This window comes from Octopus sinensis, linkage group LG28 (genome assembly GCF_006345805.1).
Source record: "Octopus sinensis linkage group LG28, ASM634580v1, whole genome shotgun sequence".
Classification (NCBI taxonomy): domain Eukaryota; kingdom Metazoa; phylum Mollusca; class Cephalopoda; order Octopoda; family Octopodidae; genus Octopus; species Octopus sinensis.
Genome location: NC_043024.1, coordinates 10323324 through 10344002, shown reverse-complemented (window position 1 = coordinate 10344002; position 20679 = coordinate 10323324). Strand labels below are relative to the sequence as shown.

The following is a 20679-nucleotide window of genomic DNA, read 5'->3' as shown; positions in this document are numbered from 1 at the left end:
TGATCTGGCAGAGTTTCTACAGCTGGATGCCCTTCCTAACGCCAACCACTCCAAGAGTGTAGTGGTGCTTTTACATGCCACCGGCACAAGGGCTAGTCAGGCGGTACTGGCAATGGCCGCACTCAAATGGTGTTTTTTACGTGCCACCTGCACAGGAGCCAGCCCAGCGGCACTGGCAATGACCTCGCTCAAATGTTTTTTTTCTCGTGCCACCGGCATAAGTGCCAGTAAGGCGACACTGGTAATGATCATGCTCGAATGGTGCTTTTTACATGCCACCGGCACGGAAGCCAGTCAGCTGCTCTGGCAACGATCACGCTCAGATGGTGCTCTTAGCGCTCCACTAGCATGGATACCAGTCATCGAATTTGATTTTGATTTCACTTGCCTCAACAGGTCTTCGCAAGCAGAGTGTAGTGTCCAATGAAGGAAAGACACGCATAAGTGGACTTGTTACACCCCTGGCATAGGCCACAAGGTTATGGTCTCACTTGCGCTTATGTATATTTATATACACACATATATACTCTTTTACTTGTTTCAGTCATTTGACTGCGGCCATGCTGGAGCGCCGCCTTTAATCGAGCAACTCGACCCCAGGACGTATTCTTTTGTAAGCCCAGTACTTATTCTATCGGTCTCTTTTGCCGAACCGCTAAGTAACGGGGACATAAACACACCAGCATCGGTTGTCAAGCGATGTTGGGGGGACAAACACACACATGCACACATATATACATATATACGACGGGCTTTTTTCAGTTTCCATCTACCAAATCCACTCACAAGGCATTGGTCGGCCCGAGGCTATAGTAGAAGACACTTGCCCAAGGTGCCACGCAGTTGGACTGAACCCAGAACCATGTGTTTGGTAAACAAGCTACTTACCACACAGCCACTCCTGCGCAGGTCTAGCAGAAACTTGCTTCTCAACCATAAGGTTTTAGGTTCATTCCCACTGCATGACACCTTAGTCAAGTGTCCTCTACTATAGCCTTGGGCCAACCAAAGCCTTGTGTGTATGTGTGTGTGTATATCTGCATTTGTCTTTCCCCACCACTTGACAACTGGTGTTGTATGGTTCATGCCCCTGTAACTTAGCAGTTCAGCAAAAGAGGCTGACAGAATAAGTACCAGGTCAAAAAATTAAGCACTTAGGGGTGAAGTCCTTTGACTAAAAAATTCTCCAACACAGTGCCCCATCATGGCCACAGTCTAATGACTGAAACAAGTAAAAAAAAATATTAAAAAATATAAAACAGGTGCTGCTGTATTGCCTCCGTTCATGACCACCACCATTGACACTTTATGGGAAATTAGAGACTTCTGCAATTTCCCATAAAGTGGCAGTGGTGGTGGTCATGGAGGAGGTGGCAATGCGGCAGCACCTGTAAGGCAACAATTCATAAAGCCTTACCTCTCCGTTCACAACATCAATCAAGTCTGGTGTGCGACATCCGTTCCTTGATGGCGCCAGGCATATACTGTCTTCGAGGATTATGTGAGTGGTTTTATAATGCGTCAGGATTTTGTAGATCTCTTCTGGAGGTTTCCGGCCATAGATTTGGTAAATCTTGTAGGAAAAAATGAAAGAAAAAAAATGTAAGCAAAGATTAAAAATCTGAAATGATTTGGCATCTGTGCCAGTGGAGCGCTAAGAGTACCATACGAGTGAGATCGTTGCCAGAGCAACAAGCTGACCTCTGTGCTAATGGCACATTAAAAACACCATTCGAGTGTGATGGTTACCTGTGTTGCCTTACTAGCACGTGAAAAAACATTCAAGCGAGGTCATTGCCAGTGCCGCTGGACTGGCTCCTGTGCACGTGGCACATAAAAAGCACCATTTGGGCGTGGCCATTGCCAGTACTGCCTGACTGGCCCTCATGCCAGTGGCACGTAAAAGCACCCACTACACTCTCAGAGTGGTTGGCGTTAGGAAGGGCATCCAGCTGTAGAAACTCTGCCCAGATCAGACTGGAGCCTGGTGCAGCCTCCTGGCTGCCCAGACCCCAGTCGAGCTGTCTAACCCATGCTAGCATGGAAAGCGGACGTTAAACGATGATGATGATATATATATATATATATGAGTATTGGGCCTCATTGAGGCTATGACCAAGAGCTTTGGTATTATGTTGTGTTTCAGAGGAAGACCCATCAAGCCAAGCAAAATCGCAGTCATGGCAGATACTGGTGTCACACTAATTGGCACCCATGCCGGGAGGCACATAAACGCATCCCAGTGTCATGCAAATGGCACCCGTGCCACTGGCATATAAAAAGCACCCACTACACTCATGGAGTGGTTGGCGCTAGGAAGGGCATCCAGCTGTAGAAACTCTGCCCAGATCAAGATTGAAAGCCTGGTGCAGCCTCCTGGCTTCCCAGACCCCAGTCGAACCATCCAACCCATGCTAGCATGGAAAGCGGACGTTAAACGAAGATGATGATGATGGGTATACATAAGCGAAATCATCAGAATCGTAAAATCAGAATCGGCTTAGAAAAAAAAAGCTCTTGGGTGAATCTGTTTGACAAAAACTCTTGGAGGTGGTGCTCCAGCATGGCTGCAGTCGAATGACTGAAACAAGCAAATGTTGAACGATAGATTTAGATCTACTTTGCTCTCTGCTTCAAGCAATTTGATCTTTCGTCATCATTTAATACTTTATTCTTGGATGCGGACAAGTTCTTGGTTCAAATCCAGCTAAATCCATAGACAGTAGCATTGGTGCCCCCAGTGCCAGGAAGAGGAGGTGGAAGAGGAGAGGAGTGGACGGAGGAGAAGTCAGAGGAGAGGAGTTGAGGAAGGAGGGCAAAGGAGAGGAGTGGAGGAGGAGAGTCAGAGGAGTAGAGAGGAGGAAGGAGGGGCAAAGGAGAGGAGTGGAGGAAGAGAGTCAGAGGAGAGGAGGTGGAGGATTGAGGGGCAAAGGAGAGGAGTGGAGGAAGAGAGTCAGAGGAGAGGAGGTGGAGGATTGAGGGGCAAAGGAGAGGAGAGTAAGAGGAGAGGAAGGAGCGGGCAAAGGAACAGATCTTACCATTTTGGTTTTCTGGCGAAGCAACTTGTGTTCGTAATGTGGATGGTTGGTAATTGCTCTTCCCGTACACAGTTTGACCCCAGCCATTAGCTGCATGCTGCCACTAAATGCTGCAGCTGGGGCACTGTTTGTTCTGGAAGAGAGAAAAAGACAACAAAAACAAATTCATGAAAAAATATAAACAAAAGCGATTTCTTCTTGAAAAAAAGCTGCAATAATTATGCACCAACCCAACACATATTTTTTTATTTTATCTAGTTTCAGCTCATGAGCTGTGGCCAGGCTGGGGCACCGCCATATATATAATTTTAAAATTAAAATAAGGGTGAGAAATTAGATATTAATTTAATTAACATCGATTTCACACCAGCAGTCTAGCATATAAAAAAACTGAAGGTTCAGTAAAACTGTATTATATATATATATATATATTAGAGGGAAACCACCATGTGGACACCCATATGTTAGAAATAGATCCGCTACAGTCTCACCACCAAGAGATGTTCTCAAGAAAAATTTAGCAAAACAACCAAAACGTAATCGAGCAAGACAAAAGAAAAAGCAATAAAAATATGGATTATTCACATACATGTTTCACTATCAACAAATTATGTAATCTTACTTACGTAACTGTCCGTAGATCATTGGTACGACCGTCCAAGGTGAATATAATTTGCAGGACTGCATACTAGGATGTCCACACTAGGACATATATATATATATAATACAACACACACATATATCCAGCCTCGCCTGGCCCCCGTGCCGGTGGCACGTGAAAGCACCATCCGCTCGTGTCTGTTGCCAGCCTCGCCTGATCCCCGTGCCGGTGGCACGTAAAAACACCATCCGTTTGTGGCCGTTTGCCAGCTCTGTCTGGCACCTGTGCAGATGGCACGTAAAAAGCACCCACTACACTCACGGAGTGGTTGGCGTTAGGAAGGGCATCCAGCCGTAGAAACACTGCCAGATCTGACTGGGCCTGATGAAGCCTTCCGGTTTCACAGACCCCAGTTAAACCGTCCAACCCATGCTAGCATGGAAAGCGGACGCTAAATGATGATGATGATATATATACATATATACATACATACATACACGAAGGATGACCACTAAGTGGACATCCATTATGTTAGAAGTTGACCCCCCCTCCCATGGTCTTACCACTAAGAAAGGGATGTTCTCAAGAAAATTTAGCCAATGCCAGAACTTCTAGCATAATGGATGTCCACTTAGTGGGTCACCCCCCCTTAATTGTATGTAATACACACATCTAAGAAGAATAACAAAATGAAGAATATGAAGAAGAAGAATACAAAGAAGAATGAAAAATATGAACAACAAAGAAGTAAAGAAAAGAGGAAGAAGGAAGAAAAGATACGAAAGACATACTTTATCCATTCCATTAAATCAACCGTGTCTGGGTCCCAGAATTCTTTGAGGTCTTCAAGTTCTTTATAGACACTTGGTAATACCTGGGAACAGAGCAGTGGAGTACATATATGTAGTAAGTATTTAGAATAATACACCTATGATGGAGGGGTTCCAGCCGTGACCACCCTAGCTTTTATTCATTTAGTCATACTAAGACTGTATAATTCAATATAGCCTGTTGTTTTTTTTAAATAGCAGAATGTATTTTAAAGGAGATTTGGCTGTTATTTTTAGCAAGTTGAAATCCACTACTTTTGTTTCATTTAATTTCAAAAATGACAAAAAATTTAGTAAAATGATTTTGTCATTACACTGTGCAACATGATTTTTGTTCTTGGGTAGTAATTGTTATGTCCTGTGTGCTGACCCCTAGAAAGTATGAAAAATGGTAAATATTTCCTTCAAACTATGCTTTTGTTATGATATTTATTCAAACCCCAAAGAGTCCCTCTCAACACATGGCTATGGATGCTCCCCCACTACTTCTGCTCGTGATCAGAGATGCACATATCGTCAGCCACTAAGGGACAGGGTCAACTGGTTGTGGTCAAACAACTGACAAGCAAATCTGTGGTATTGAGCAGAATATTTGCTGTAGCCCACCTTTTATACCAAGACAAAACAATGTACATGATAACACTTCCAATCAGTTAAGATCAGAAGCCATGAGAGCCATTATTATTATTATTATTATTATTATGTTTGACTTTTTCTTTGCATTTGTACAAGTTGGCTCCAAGTCTCACCCAGAGACCTCAAGAGACAAGTTAGAATTTCATGTTGGTGTTATGCCTAGGGTGCCATATATCTGGTTTTGAACATAGTATTGTTCTAGGGAATGTTTAAGAAACATAAGAAAATTATAAGTTTGTTTTAAAATTCGAGATGCACATATCATTAGCCACTAAGGGACATGCTCAACTAGTCAAGGTCAAACAACTGACAAGCAAATCTGTGGTATTGAGCAGAATATTTGCTGTAGCCCATCTTTTATACCAAGACAAAACAATGTACATGATAACACTCCCAATCAGTTAAGATCAGAAGCCATGAGAGCCACTGCCTGGTACTGCATCAGGGCATTATTATTATTATTATTATTATTATTATTATTATCATTCTATGTTTGACTTTTGCTTTACATTTGCACAATCTGGCTCCAAGTCTCACCCGGAGACCTCAAGAGACAAGTTGGAAGTTCATGTTGGTGTTATGCCTAGGGTGCCATATATTTGGTTTTGTACATAGTATTGTTCTAGAGAATGTTTAAGAAACTATAAGAAAATTATAAGTTTGTTTTAAAATTCGAGATGCACATATCATCAGCCACTAAGGGACATGCTCAACTGGTTAAGGTCAAACAACTGACCAGCAAATCTGTGGTATTGAGTAGAATATTGGCTGTAAAACCCATCTTTTATACCAAGACAAAACAATGTACGTGATAACACTTCCAATCAGTTAAGATCAGAAGCCACGAGAGCCACTGCCTGGTACGGCATCAGGGCATTTATTATTATTATTATTATTATTATTATTAAGCAACTGATAAACAAATCTGTGGTATTGAGCAGAATATTTACTCCAACAATATTTCTGCTTCGGTAACTCATTAGGAAGGGCATCCAGCTGTAGAAACACTGCCAGATCAGACTGGAGTCTGGTGCAGCCTCCTGGCTTCCCAGACCCCGGTCAAACCGTACAACCTATGCTAGCACTGAATTTGTATGAAATGTAATGGAAAATATGTCAGTTTGGAAACATTGATGTCCAGGTGAGAAAACCAAAGTTTGAAGGGAATGGTAGTTGTTTCCTTTGATTTCTAGATAGAAGCAAATAGGAAATAACACTTTCTGACCAAGGACAAAAAAAAAAGAAATTTTAATTTTGTTACACAAATTAATCTAAGCTGGTGTATGGAATATAAATTACCACGAGATTTTGATGGGGAAGTTTTAATTTACATCACTTTAAAAGAGTAAGTTTATGTATTAGATGACCAGGGATAGAATTGGAGAGGTTGGAATCAAAATAGTTTAAAAAAACAAAACAAAACTAGGAGTACTTACAGTGTAAAGAAGAGATGCCAGGATGCTTCCGATAACAAAATGGCGAAACAGGAATACCTGGAAGAACAGAAATTAAATTTAATTCGGATAGTTTTCATCATTATCATTTAACATCTGCTTTCCATACTGTTGTTGTTGTTAAGCAACCAGACGGGTAAGGGTGATTAGGTGATGGTCTAGGGCTCGCAGGATGACCTGGCCCGCTGTGCTAACCTTGGATCGTAGAGTGATCCGCTGTTCTTGGGGAGACCTATTGAGTCAAGTACGTCAACACCAACATCAAAATAAAAATCAAATGGAAATTGTAGTTGTGATCCCTGTGCCGGTGGCACGTAAAAAGCACCATCCGAATGTGGCCGATGCCAGCGCCGCCTTGACTGGCTTTTGTGCCGGTGGAATGTAAAAAGCACCAACCGATCATGGCCATTGCCAGCCTCGCCTGGCACCTGTGCCGTGGCATGTAAAAAGCACCATCCGAACGTGGCCATTGCCAACCTCGCCTGGCACCTGTGCCGGTGGCATGTAAAAAGCACCAACCAATCGTGGCCATTGCCAGCCTCGCCTGGCACCTGTGCCGGTGGCACGTAAAAAGCACCAAACGATCGTGGCCATTGCCAGCCTCGCCTGGCACCTGTGCCAGTGGCACGTAAAAAGCACCATCTGAACGTGGCCATTGCCAGCCTTGCCTGGCACCTGTGCCGGTGGCACGTAAAAAGCACCATCCGACCGTGGCCGTTGCCAGCCAGGCCTGACACCTGTGCCGGTGGCACGTAAAAAGCACCCACTACACTCACGGAGTGGTTGGCGTTAGGGAGGGCATCCAGCTGTAGAAACACTGCCAGATCAGACTGGAGCCTGGTGCAGCCTCCATGGCTTCCCGGACCCTGATCGAACCGTCCAACCCATGCTAGCAATAATCCAAAAACAAAATCTCTTTAAAAAAAAACAGAAAAAAGGAAGAAAGCAGGGTACTTACTATATATTCTTGGTCAGTGACCTTGGAAAGGACTGCTTTCCAAGCCTTGCGGTCAGCAAGAAAAACACTGCCCAGTATACACATGTATGGTGTCCAGAGGTATTTCATACGCAAGGTGCTAACAGCCAAGAGACCAAAGAGGAGCGCTTGAACTGCAAAGAAATAGGCAAGAAAAACAGGGGAATTAAAAGAGATGAGCATTCCAGCTTTGGTTTTGGTCATATTCCATTCAGTGGTCAATTGTAGGGGCCAGTGGTTAGGGCAGCGGACTCGCGGTCATAGGATCGCGGTTTCGATTCCCAGACCGGGCGTTGTGAGTGTTTATTGAGCGAAAACACCTAAAAGCTCCACGAGGCTCCGGCAGGGGATGGTGGTGATCCCTGCTGTACTCTTTCACCACAACTTTCTCTCACTCTTACTTCCTGTTTCTGTTTCAAGGGGCCGGCCTTGTCACTCTCTGTGTCACGCTGAATATCCCCGAGAACTACGTTAAGGGTCTGTGGAGTGCTCAGCCACTTACACGTTAATTTCACGAGCTGGCTGTTCCGTTGATTCGGATCAACCGGAACCCTCGTCATTGTAACCGACGGAGTGCTTCCATATTGAGCAAAAACACCTAAAAGCTCCACGAGGCTCCAGCAGGGGATGGTGGTGATCCCTGCTGTACTCTTTCACCACAACTTTCTCTCACTCTTACTTCCTGTTTCTGTTGTACCTGTATTTCAAAGGGTCGGCCTTGTCACTCTCTGTGTCACGCTGAATATCCCCGAGAACTACGTTAAGGGTACACGTGTCTGTGGAGTGCTCAGCCACTTACACATTAATTTCACGAGCAGGCTGTTCCGTTGATTCGGATCAACCGGAACCCTCGTCATTGTAACCGACGGAGTGCTTCCATATTGAGCAAAAACACCTAAAAGCTCCACGAGGCTCCAGCAGGGGATGGTGGTGATCCCTGCTGTACTCTTTCACCACAACTTTCTCTCACTCTTACTTCCTGTTTCTGTTGTACCTGTATTTCAAAGGGTCGGCCTTGTCACTCTCTGTGTCACGCTGAATATCCCCGAGAACTACGTTAAGGGTACACGTGTCTGTGGAGTGCTCAGCCACTTACACGTTAATTTCACGAGCAGGCTGTTCCGTTGATTCGGATCAACCGGAACCCTCGTCATTGTAACCGACGGAGTGCTTCATATATTGAGCAAAAACACCTAAAAGCTCCACGAGGCTCCAGCAGGGGATGGTGGTGATCCCTGCTGTACTCTTTCACCACAACTTTCTCTCACTCTTACTTCCTGTTCTGTTGTACTGTATTTCAAAGGGCCGGCCTTGTCACCCTCTGTGTCACGCTGAATATCCCCGAGAACTACGTTAAGGGTACACGTGTCTGTGGAGTGCTCAGCCACTTACACGTTAATTTCACGAGCAGGCTGTTCCTTTGATTCGGATCAACTGGAACCCTCGTCGTCGTGACCGACGGAGTGCTTCCATCCGAGGCTCCGGCAGGGGATGGTGGTGACCCCTGCTGTACTCTTTCACCACAACTTTCTCTCACTCTTACTTCCTGTTTCTGTTGTACCTGTATTTCAAAGGGCCGGCCTTGTCACTCTCTGTGTCACGCTGAATATCCCCGAGAACTACGTTAAGGGTACACGTGTCTGTGGAGTGCTCAGCACTTACACGTTAATTTCACGAGCAGCTGTTCCGTTGATTCGGATCAACGGAACCTCGTTGTCGTAACCGACGGAGTGCTTCCATCCGAGGCTCGGGAGGGATGGTGGTGATCCTGCTGTACTCTTTCACCACAACTTTCTCTCACTCTTACTTCCTGTTTCTGTTGTACCTGTATTCAAAGGGCCGGCCTTGTCGCTCTCTGTGACACGCTGAATATCCCCGAGAACTACGTTAGGTACACGTGTCTGTGGAGTGCTCAGCACTTACACGTTAATTTCACGAGCAGGCTGTTCTTTGATTCGGATCAACTGGACCCTCGTCGTCGGACCGACGGAGTGCTTCATCCGAGGCTCCAGCAGGGAATGGTGGTGATCCCTGCTGTACTCTTTCACCACAACTTTCTCTCACTATATTCCTGTTTCTGTGTACCTGTATTTCAAAGGGCCGGCCTTGTCATTCTCTGTGTCACGCTGAATATCCCTGAGAACTACGTTAAGGGTGCACGTGTCTGTGGAGTGCTCAGCCACTTACACGTTAATTTCACGAGCAGGCTGTTCCATTGATTCGGATCAACCGGAACCCTCGTCGTCGTAACCGACGGAGTGCTTCCACGATGGTCACAAGCTGGAATGGCTTTTCAGAACGAGTTGACCTGGGATTACACAAAAGCAAAGGCGGGAGATGGGGGTGGGTTGAAAAGGGAGAAGAACGACAGAAAGGAAAAGAAAGAAAGAAAGGCAGAAGTGAACTGACCTGTGTGGAAAGCAATTTCCGGTCGAGCGAACAGCAAGGGACGATAATTGGATGTCAGGGATTTACTGCAAAAATAGATATCAAAGGTGTGAGAACAAGACCCTGTGTGTGTGTGTGTGTGTGTGTGTGTGTGTGTGTGTGTGTGTGTGGTGTGTGTATGTGGTGTGGTGTGTGTGTGTGTGTGGTGTGGTGTGTGTGTGTGGTGTATGTATGTGGTGTGGTGTGTGTGTGTGTGGTGTATGTATGTGGTGTGGTGTGTGTGTGTGTGTGTGTGGTGTATGTATGTGGTGTGGTGTGTGTGTGTGTGTATGTGTTGTGTGTGTGTGTGTGTGTGTGTGGTGTGATGTGTGTGTGTGTGGTGTATGTATGTGGTGTGGTGTGTGTGTGTGCTTGTGTGGTGTATGTATGTGGTGTGGTGTGTGTGTGTGTATGTCTGGTGTGTGTGTGTGTGTGTGGTGGTGTGTGTGTGTGTGTGGTGTGTATGTGTGGTGTGTGTGTGTGTGTGTGTGGTGTGTGTGGTGTGGTGTGTGTGTGTATGTGTGGTGTGTGTGTGTGTGTGTGGTGTGTGGTGTGTGTATGTGGTGTGGTGTGTGTGTGTGTGTGTGGTGTGTGTATGTGGTGTGGTGTGTGTGTGTGTGGTCTGGTTTCTTTCACTTGTTACAGTTATTAGACTGTGGCCATGCTGGGGCACTGTGTGTGTGTGTGTGTGGTGGGGTCTGGTACCTTTCTCTCATTACAGTTATTAGACTGTGGCCACGCTGGGGCACTGCCTTGAAGGGTTTTACTTGAACGAATTAACCCCAGCCCTTATTTTCTTTTTAAGCCTGGTACTTATTCTATCATTCTCTTTTGCTGAACTGCTCAGTTACAGGGGCGTAAACACATCAACATTGGTTCCGGGTTAATTCCCACTGCATGGCACCTTGGGCAAGTGTCTTCTGCTATAGCCTCGGGCCGACCAATGCCTTGTGAGTGGATTTGGTGGAGGAAAACTGAAAGAAGCCCATCATATGTGTGTGTGTGTTTTTGTCCTCCCAGCATCGTTTGACAACCGATTGGTGGTGTGTTTACGTCCCCGTAACTTAGCAGTTCAGCAAAAGAGACTGATAGAATAAGTACTAGGCTTCCAAAGAATAAGTCCTGGGGTCGATTTGCTCGACTAAAGGCGGTGCTCCAGCATGGCCGCAGTCAAATGACTGAAACAAGTAAAAAAGAGTAAAAAAAAAAGGAAAATAAAAACCCTGACTTACTGGCGCCATTTCTTGAAACAGGAGACCAGCATCAGCACCAATAAGCTCCCGTGACCCACAGCATAAACTGGGAAGACAAAACCATTGGTTAGGCGCACAAACGTGTCCCATTCTAGGAATCCAAACGCTCCGTTGCACAGATAGAGTTGGGAGTCAAAGTCACTGCGGAAAGAGAAAAGGGAAAGGCATTAAGGGGAAGGGGGACAGCAGTAAACATACAGAAGAAGGGAGGGAGAAAGAGAGAGAGAGAAGAAAGGCTTCCGTGAGGGTGGGCACGTAAAAAGCACCATTTGAGCATGGCCGTTGCCAGTACCTATTTCTTTACTACCCACAAGGGGCTAAACACAGAGGGGACAAACAAGGACAGACAAAGGGATTAAGTCGATTACACTGACCCCAGTGCGTAACTGGTACTTCATTTATCAACCCCGAAAGGATGAAAGGCAAAGTCGACCTCGGCAGAATTTGAACTCAGAATGTAGCGGCAGACAAAATACCTATTTCTTTACTGCCTACAAGGGGCTAAACATAGAGGGGACAAACAAGGACAGACAAACGGATTAAGTCGATTATATCTACCCCAGTGCATAACTGGTACTTATTTAATCGCCCTCGAAAGGATGAAAGGCAAAGTCGACCTCGGCAGAATTTGAACTCAGAACGTAGCGGCAGACCAAATACCACTAAGCATTTCGCCCGGCATGCTAACGATTCTGCCAGCTCGCCGTGTATTTCTACTTGCAGCCCTTTTTTACATCGTCAAACAACAGTTGTAAAAGAGCATCTCTGCCATACAAGCAAGGTCCTTCGTTTTCGATCTTCTGTGAAAGCCTGTCTGGGTCGTGGGGCATGTTACCTCACTTGGAAACTGGTGGCAGTCAATGACTAGAGCAGTGGTTTTCAACCAGGGTTCCACGGAACCTTAGGTTTCCGCCAGTACAGTCCAGGGGTTCTACAAGAAGTTACAAAACTGCTAAAATCGGCAGTAATTTTTAAGTCTCCTGTACAGATACGTGTGCATAAGACTATTAAATTATTGCACAGGGGTTCCTCGAGCCAGTGGAATGTTTCCTTGGGGTTCCGCTCCAGCAAAAAGTTTGAAAAGCACTGGACTAGAGTAACATGTCAGTGTGCGTGTTTGACAGAGTATAAGCATTTTGAGAGATACGAATGCGCTGGTACGGTCATGTGATGCATATGAACAAGAACAACTGTGTAAAGAAGTGCCGATCCCTAACTGCAGAGGGAACCTGCGGTAGAGGTAGACCCAGGAAGACATGGGATGAGGTGGTGAAGCATGATCTCCAAACTTTGGGCTTCACAGAGATAATGACAGGGAGGGCTGCCAGGTGAGACGATTAGCTTAAGCGTGAGACTTGCGTGTAAGAGCCGAGTCCAAATTTGGTGAGAAGAAACTTGAAGATATGTTCATCAGCATCCAGTGAAATCGCAACCTAAACAGGAAGAAAGCAGAGAGATACGCTGAATCTCAATATGTATACAGACACATTAATACACACACACACACACGCACACACAGAAGCATACACACACACGCACACATAGAAGCATACACACACACGCACACACATAGAAGCATATACACACACACACACACGCACACATAGAAGCATACACACACACACGCACACATAGAAGCATACACACACACGCACGCACATAGAAGCATACACACACACACATACATGCATACTTAGAAGCATACACACACACACGCACATATAGAAGCATACACACACACACACATAGAAGCATACACACACACACGCACATATAGAAGCATACACACACACACACGCACACAGAGAAGCATACACACACATACACGCACATATAGAAGCATACACACACACACACACACACACACATAGAAGCATACATACATGCACACATAGAAGCATACACACACGTACACACAGAAGCATAGACACACACACACACACAGAAGCATAGACACACACACACAGAGGCATACACACACACATAGAAGCATACATACACGCACACATAGAAGCATACACACACGTACACACAGAAGCATAGACACACACACACACACAGAAGCATAGACACACACACACAGAGGCATACACACACACATAGAAGCATACACACACACACACACATAGAAGCATACACACACACACGCACACAGAAGCATACACACACACGCACGCACACATAGAAGCATACACACACACATACATAGAAGCATACACACACATTGGTTAGGTTTTGCAGAACATCCAAGATGCCAAGCTGTGGACTTGAACTCAAGACCCTCATGAATGTGAAGCAAACATCTGAACTACTCATTCATGCCTGCAACTAAAAATATATTCATATTGAGTCGCCATGATAGATCGTTAGCCACTACACGCATTATTTTCTCTCCTTGTTTTTTCTGTGTTCCTTTCTGTAGAAGAGCGTAGGCTCAAAACGTAAAAGACTTTTTCTATTCCTGAGCATTATACTAATACATCTGTTCGTTTTGTACACCACCTACCTTCGTCTTTTGTTTTTTCGTAAACTCTCCCTATATATATATATATATATATATATATATATACGTTTATGTATATAAATATACATCGTTAGCTACTACACACATTTTTTCTCTCCTTGTTTTTTCTGTGTCCCTTTCTGTAGAAGAGCGTAGGCTCGAAATGTAAAAGACTTTTTCTATTTTTGAGCGTTATACTAATACATCTGTTTGTTTTGTACACCACCTACCTTCGTCTTTTGTTTTTTCGTAAACTCTCCCTCAATATATTCATATATATACACACACACACACGCGCACACACACTAAAAATGTAGACACACTGCCATGTCTGTGCCTCCACAGATCTAATTCCTCTTCACGTAGGTTCCCTTCAACGAAAAGTAATTCCTGAAATGCTGGGAATGAATGAAACAAGAATTGACGATACACTTACCTTAATCAGCTTGTTGATGGCTACCATCAACACAAGCGAAGCCAGGCTAAAAACTGAAACCTTAAAGAATTGGTAAAAGCTGCCGCCCGCAGAAAAGAGGTAGTTCTGAGGATGAAATGATAAAGAGAAATGAAAATTATAAGGTTTGGTGTATATTTGACCAATAGATTGGTATACTATTTGAAAGTGGTTTCAAATTTTGCCACAAGGGCAGCGATATGGGAGAGGGGATGAGTCGATTACATCGACCCCAGTGCGTAACTGGTACTTATTTTATCGACCCCGAAAGGATGAGAGGCAAAGTAGACCTTGGTGGAATTTGAAATCAGAACGTAACAGCGGCAGACGAAATACCTATTTCTTTATTACCCACAAGGGGCTAAACATATAGGGGACAAACAAGGACAGATATAGGTATTAAGTCGATTGCATCGACCCCAGTGTGTAACTGGTATTTAATTTATCGACCCTGAAAGGATGAAAGGCAAAGTCGACCTCGGTGGAATTTGAACTCAGAACGTAACGGCAGATGAAATACCGCTAAGCATTTCATCCAGTGTACTGATTCTGCCAGCTCACTGCCTTTTCAATAATAATAATAATAATAATAATAATAATAATTTATTTATTTATTTATATGCCCTTTTAAAGCCTAGCCAGGCTCATGGGCCTGGTTTCCCGGTTTCTGTGGCGTATGTGTTCCCCTCTAGCTGGACGGGACGCCAGTCCATCGCAGTGTTACTCAAGAAAGAGTGAGAGAAAGTTGGGGTGAAAGAGTCCAACAGGGGTCACTACCACCCCCTGCTGGAGCCTCATGGAGATTTAGGTGTTTTCGCTCAATAAACACACACAATGCCCGGTCTGGGTATTGAAACGGTGATCCTCCAACCGCGCGTCCGCTGCCCTAACCACTGGGCCATTGCACCTCCACAATAACAATAATAATAATAATGATGATGAATTCAAATTTTTGCAACAAGGGCAGCTTGTGGGAGGGGATTAAGTCGATTACATTGACCCCAGTGCGTAACTGGTACTTAATTTATTGACCCACCCCCCAAAAAAACTCCACCAAAACCTTCCAAATATGTCTATAGCCGTGTGTTGAGATTGAACCTGTGACTGCATGTTTACCTACCTTGAACATAAGCAGGATCATGAATGATAGAATGAAGCTGACTGCCAGTGAGCCAATTATCATTGGACTGCAGAACTGCATCACAGACACCAGCAGAAGGTTGCACAGTTCGATGACGAGCAACACCTTCACCTAAACGGCAACAAGAGAAAGCAACAACGTTTAGATACAACAACAACAACAACACACTGCAGAGACATTTACACATTGAAATATATATACAAAACAATTGCAGTGTGTGGAAGGTGTTTATGAGCAATTTAAGAAACACACAAAAACCGTTAGATTCACTTCAACACTTAAATTTAATTTGTCAAAATATTTTCGTTGCTTTGAGACCGCAACCTGTTCACTGAGAAAACTTCATGCTGCATCTCATATATATAATCAAAATAAGCAGCAAGGATATCCAAGGTAGTGTAGTACAATCGTTTCATGCTACTTCATTATTATACTTATTTCATTTGCCAACATTACAAAGATGGTAGATATATAGACAGAGAGGTTAATTTCATTGCTTGATATTCTTGTTGCTTATTTTATAATCACCCCATTTGATTTATATGGATAATACCATACAAAATTCTGATGCCTTTAACTTAAGTACCATATTCATCTGAATCTAAATGTTGCTGAACTTATATATATATATATTTATATATATATATAATAATATTTTTTATAATTATGAGTATAATTATAATTAGGGTTCAGCAAAAAAATTTGCTTCACTACATAGCAAACTTTAGAAAAGTTCGCTATGTAGTGAAGCAAATTTTTTGCTGAACCCTAATTTTAATTATACTCATAATTATAAAAAATATTGTTTAAGTTTACCAAAAATGGTCCTTGGAACATGCTGAATACTACTTGGTGGAATTATTAATTATTAATTAATTAATTTTACCCTTTATTATTATTATTATTATTATTATTATATATATATATATCCTTTATGCAGCACGGAATTTTGTCAGTGAAGAGGTCGTGATCTCAAAGCGACGAAAATATTTTGACAAATTAAATTTATATGTTGAAGTGAATCTAACAGTTTTTGTGTGTTTCTTAAACGGCTTTTAAACACCTTCCACGCTGCAATTGTTTTCATTCCAGCACACGACCTCAGATCAGGTCACTTGCTATGCAAGTACATCTCCGTAAAATATATACAAAGTCGTACGGAAATACAAAATGCTAGAGACAGGACGTACCTTGTGTTGGGGTACCATGCCAAGTACCCAGACAGCAAAAAGAGAGAATGTCTGCAGTAGAACGATAAATTGGCTGAATTGCCAGAACAGCATGAAGAGGAATGTGCTGAAGGCCACAACAGCAATGGAGATTTTCTGCAAGAAAGGACAACAATACATATGAAAGAGAAACAGGTTTTCTGCATGGGGGATGGTCAGGGATTGTGTGCTTTAGCACTTGAAAGGGATTTAGGTCTGGTGAGGGCTGAAGGTTTTGGTTGGCCTGAGGCTATAGTAGAAGACACTTGCCCAAAGTGCCATGCAGTGGGACTGAACCCAGAACCATGTGATTGGGAAGCAAGCTACTTACCACACAGCCATGCCTGTGCATATATATATTTGCTGTGTGGTAAGTAGCTTGTTTACCAACCACATGGTTCCGGGTTCAGTCTCGCTGCGTGGCACCTTGGGCAAGTGTCTTCTACTATAGCCTCGGGCCGACCAAAGCCTTGTGAGTGGATTTGGTAGACGGAAACTGACAGAAGCCCGTCTTATATATGTATATATATATATGTGTTTGTGTGTTTGTGTTTGTCCCCCCAACATTGCTTGACAACCAATGCTGGTGTGTTTACGTCCCCGTAACTTAGCGGTTCAGCAAAAGAGACCGATAGAATAAGTACTAGGCTTACAAAGAATAAGTCCTGGAGTCGATTTACTCGACTAAAGGCAGTGCTCCAGCATGGCCACAATCAAATGACTGAAACCAGTAAAAGAGTATATATATATATATGAAGACCTGTTGGGGCAAGTGAAATCGAAATTGAACCAAATTCGATGACTGGCACCTGTGCCAGTGGAGCGCTAAAAGCTCCATCCAAGCGGGATCATTGCCAGAGCAGTTGCCTGGCTTCTGTGCTGGTGGACCTGTAAAAAACACCATTTGAGTGTGATCGTTGTCAGCATCGCCTAACTGGCACTTGTGCTGGCGGCACGTGAACAAAACATTCGAGCGAGGTCGTTGGTAGTGCTGCTGGAGTGACTCCTCTGCAGGTGGCACGTAAAAAGCACCATTTGACCATGGTTGTTGCCAATACTGCCAGACTGGCCCTCGTGCTGGTGGCACGTAAAAGCACCCACTACACTCTTGGAGTGGTTAGCATTAGGTAGGGCATCCAGCTGTAGAAACTCTGCCAGATCAAGATTGGAGTCTGGTGCAGCCATCTGGTTCGCCAGTCCTCAGTCAAATCGTCCAACCCATGCCAGCATGGAAAGCGGACGTTAAACGATGATGATGATATATATATGTAACTGCATGTGTGGGTGTGCATGCGGTGGTAATTGTGTAGTAGTGTGTGGTAGGATCTGTGTGCGTGTGTGTTAATATGACTCTGAGAGGTCAGCAGCTAAGGTGACAGGTGTGTGAATGGGTGGGTGTGGCAGTGAGTGTGTGTGTGTGTGTATGCATGTTTACATAGATGGATGGGTCAATACTGAGTCAGAGGCTGTCTGAAGAGGGCTTGAGACGGGGGTGGTGGTATTGAAGGAGTTGGCTTCGTGCCAGATGACGAGCGTTTAGGTGATGACGGAATGAGACAGAATGAAAACGAGAGAGAACAAGGGCAAGAGAGGGAGAGAGATGGTGGCAATGTGCCAGGGCAAACTCTCAGGGTCCAAGGATGCGACCATAAATGGAACGGAAGAGGATTGTTCAAGGTGTGTGAGGGTGGGGTTCACAAGGTGCAAAAACAACAAAGAAAGAAAACAGGAAACTAAAGAAAGAAAGAAAGAAAGAAAGAAGCAAGCACTTACATTCAGTACTGGGTTTGTCTTCCAACGTAGATAGTATGAGATCGCTGCCACTTGGAACCAGAGGAAGGGCAACGAGAAACTCTCTCGCAGTGGGATGACATATTCTACCCTTGTAGTATCTAGTCTTGAGAAATATACCATTTTAATAATAACAATAATAATAACTACAACAATAACAACAACAATAATAATCCCTTCTACTAACGGCACAAGGCCTGAAATTTTAGTGGGTGGGGATTAAGTCGGTTACATTGTTCCCAGTTCTCAACTGGTACTTAATTTATTGACCCTGAAAGGATGAAAGGCAAAGTCGACCTCAGTGGAATTTGAACTCGGAACATGGCGCCGAGCAAAATACCGCTAAGTATTTCATCCAGCATGCTAATGATTCTGCCATCTCTCTACCTTCACAATAATAATGATGATAATAATAATAATGATAATGATAATGATTATGATGATGATAATGATAATAATAATAATAATAATAATAATAATAATAATAAAAATAATAATAATTATGATGATGATGATGATAATAATAATAATAATATGTGCATCTCTGATCACGAGCAGAAGTAGTGGGGGAGCATCAATGCCCTGATGCAGTACCAGGCAGTGGCTCTCGTGGCTTCTGATCTTAACTGATTGGAAGTGTTATTATGTACATTGATTTGTCTTGGTATAAAAGATGGGCTACAGCAAATATTCTGCTCAATACCACAGATTTGCTTGTCAGTTGTTTGACCTTAACCAGTTGAGCATGTCCCTTAGTGGCTGATGATATGTGCATCTCTGATCATAAGCAGAAGTAGTGGGGGAGCATCATAGCCATGTGTTGAAGGTAATTCTTGCAGGTTTGAATAGTTCACCTCTGGAAACATGGGTGTTTCGTTCAACATCCTTAAACAACCCTTATTCAGGGACCTTTCGAGTGGGATGGGTTACTTGACCAGAAGAAAATTCTAACTGGGCCCCACCTACAAGGTCATGTGCTGTTTATCTTGATATGAGATCACCATGTCGCACACATATGGTTGTGATGCATGTGCCTGGTGCACCCTTATCAGACGGGTAGTCATGATGGGTATACTGGGCTTCGTATATTTGTACCCCAGTGTCACTTTGATGGCATGTACTGCTCTCTCACTCAATAATAATAATAATAATAATCCTTTCCACTATAGGTACAGGGCTGAAAATTTTGGGGGAGGGGATGTGCCAATTACATTGACCCTAATGTTGGGCCTCATGGAGGCAATGGCCGAGTCCTTTTGGCATTATGCCATGCTTGAAAAGGAGACACAGCAAGCCAAGCAAAACCACAGTTGTGGCAGATACTGGTGTCACACAAATGGCACCTGTGCCAGTGACATGTAAAAGCACCCATTACACTCTTTGAGTGGTTGGTGTTAGGAAGGACATCAATGCCAAATCAGACTGGTGTCTGGTGCAGCCTTCCAACTTGCCAGCCCTGGTCAAACAGTTCAGCCCATGGCAACATGGACAACAGACGTATGATGAAGATATATAGTCTTTGAATGGTGCCAGTGATGAGAGAGAGAGAGACAGAGAGAAATGAGGGGCAAAGTGGAAGGATTGTGATAGAGGAAGCAAGTGGAGAGAAAGAACCAAACATACCTGTTGAAGATGTAAAAGCTAGCAGCAAGAACGCCGGTCAACCATGACTCACTTAACATCCATGCTGTGATGAACAGGGAACTGACCAAGGCACCGTGAAGGGAAAATATGGTGTGGATGTAGAAGAAAACTGGCTGGAAATTCTTCTGTAGGAGAAAATAGGACAGTATGAGAGATATTATATATATGTGAGTGTGTGTGTGTGTGTGTGTGTGTGTATCTAATATATTTAATGTATTTGATGTATCTAATTTGTTTATTAGCATAATAGCCTCTATAGCCACTTAACTTGATCCCTCTTATAGCCATTCAAAATCCCTACTGCGTACTATATACAAGGTTAAAAATGAAAAATATTTTCTAAGCCATGTCCGAGTCTCTATTTGCTGTCCGGCAATGTTTATTCAGACGCATTTTGTGATGTCGGGTGTGAAAATACCTTAAGCTAAGCCTGAAAGCAATGAAGTCATAAAAGAATCATCCATAACTTGCAGTAAGCAACATTTATTAAACGTTATTACTGTTATTTCTTTATTTTCTGCAAACAAAATGCACAAAAAAGCTACATGTTTGCATTATGTTATATATACAATAATAATAAAGGACGTTACTATATACAGTTTTACAAACCAAGGACGTTATATAGACCTCCTTGACTCAAGTTAGAGAAGGGGTGCATATTATACACAAGGTTTAGGTTTTTCAGAGGTACAGCTCCCTAAAGATTCCCTGCGTATTATACTC

At 43.6% G+C, this 20679-nt stretch overlaps 1 protein-coding gene across 4 annotated transcripts in view; it reads right to left on the bottom strand.

Moving 5' to 3' along the window:
- LOC115225835 (probable C-mannosyltransferase DPY19L3) overlaps positions 1–20679 on the bottom strand; it is a 43667-nt gene that overhangs the window by 3880 nt on the left and 19108 nt on the right. For 3 of the 4 annotated variants that reach the window (XM_036514454.1, XM_036514455.1, XM_036514457.1), the window contains 13 exons: positions 19936–20081; positions 18295–18418; positions 16504–16638; positions 15293–15424; positions 14155–14259; positions 12575–12648; positions 11195–11356; positions 9945–10009; positions 7518–7669; positions 6542–6598; positions 4431–4513; positions 3039–3171; positions 1418–1573 (listed from right to left, as the gene is read on the bottom strand). In XM_036514454.1, coding sequence (XP_036370347.1) covers positions 1418–1573; positions 3039–3171; positions 4431–4513; positions 6542–6598; positions 7518–7669; positions 9945–10009; positions 11195–11356; positions 12575–12648; positions 14155–14259; positions 15293–15424; positions 16504–16638; positions 18295–18418; positions 19936–20081 — 1524 coding nt within the window. Of the gene's footprint in view, positions 1–1417; positions 1574–3038; positions 3172–4430; positions 4514–6541; positions 6599–7517; positions 7670–9944; positions 10010–11194; positions 11357–12574; positions 12649–14144; positions 14260–15292; positions 15425–16503; positions 16639–18294; positions 18419–19935; positions 20082–20679 lie in introns of all 4 variants that reach the window. The other variant, XM_036514456.1, reaches the window with a different exon arrangement.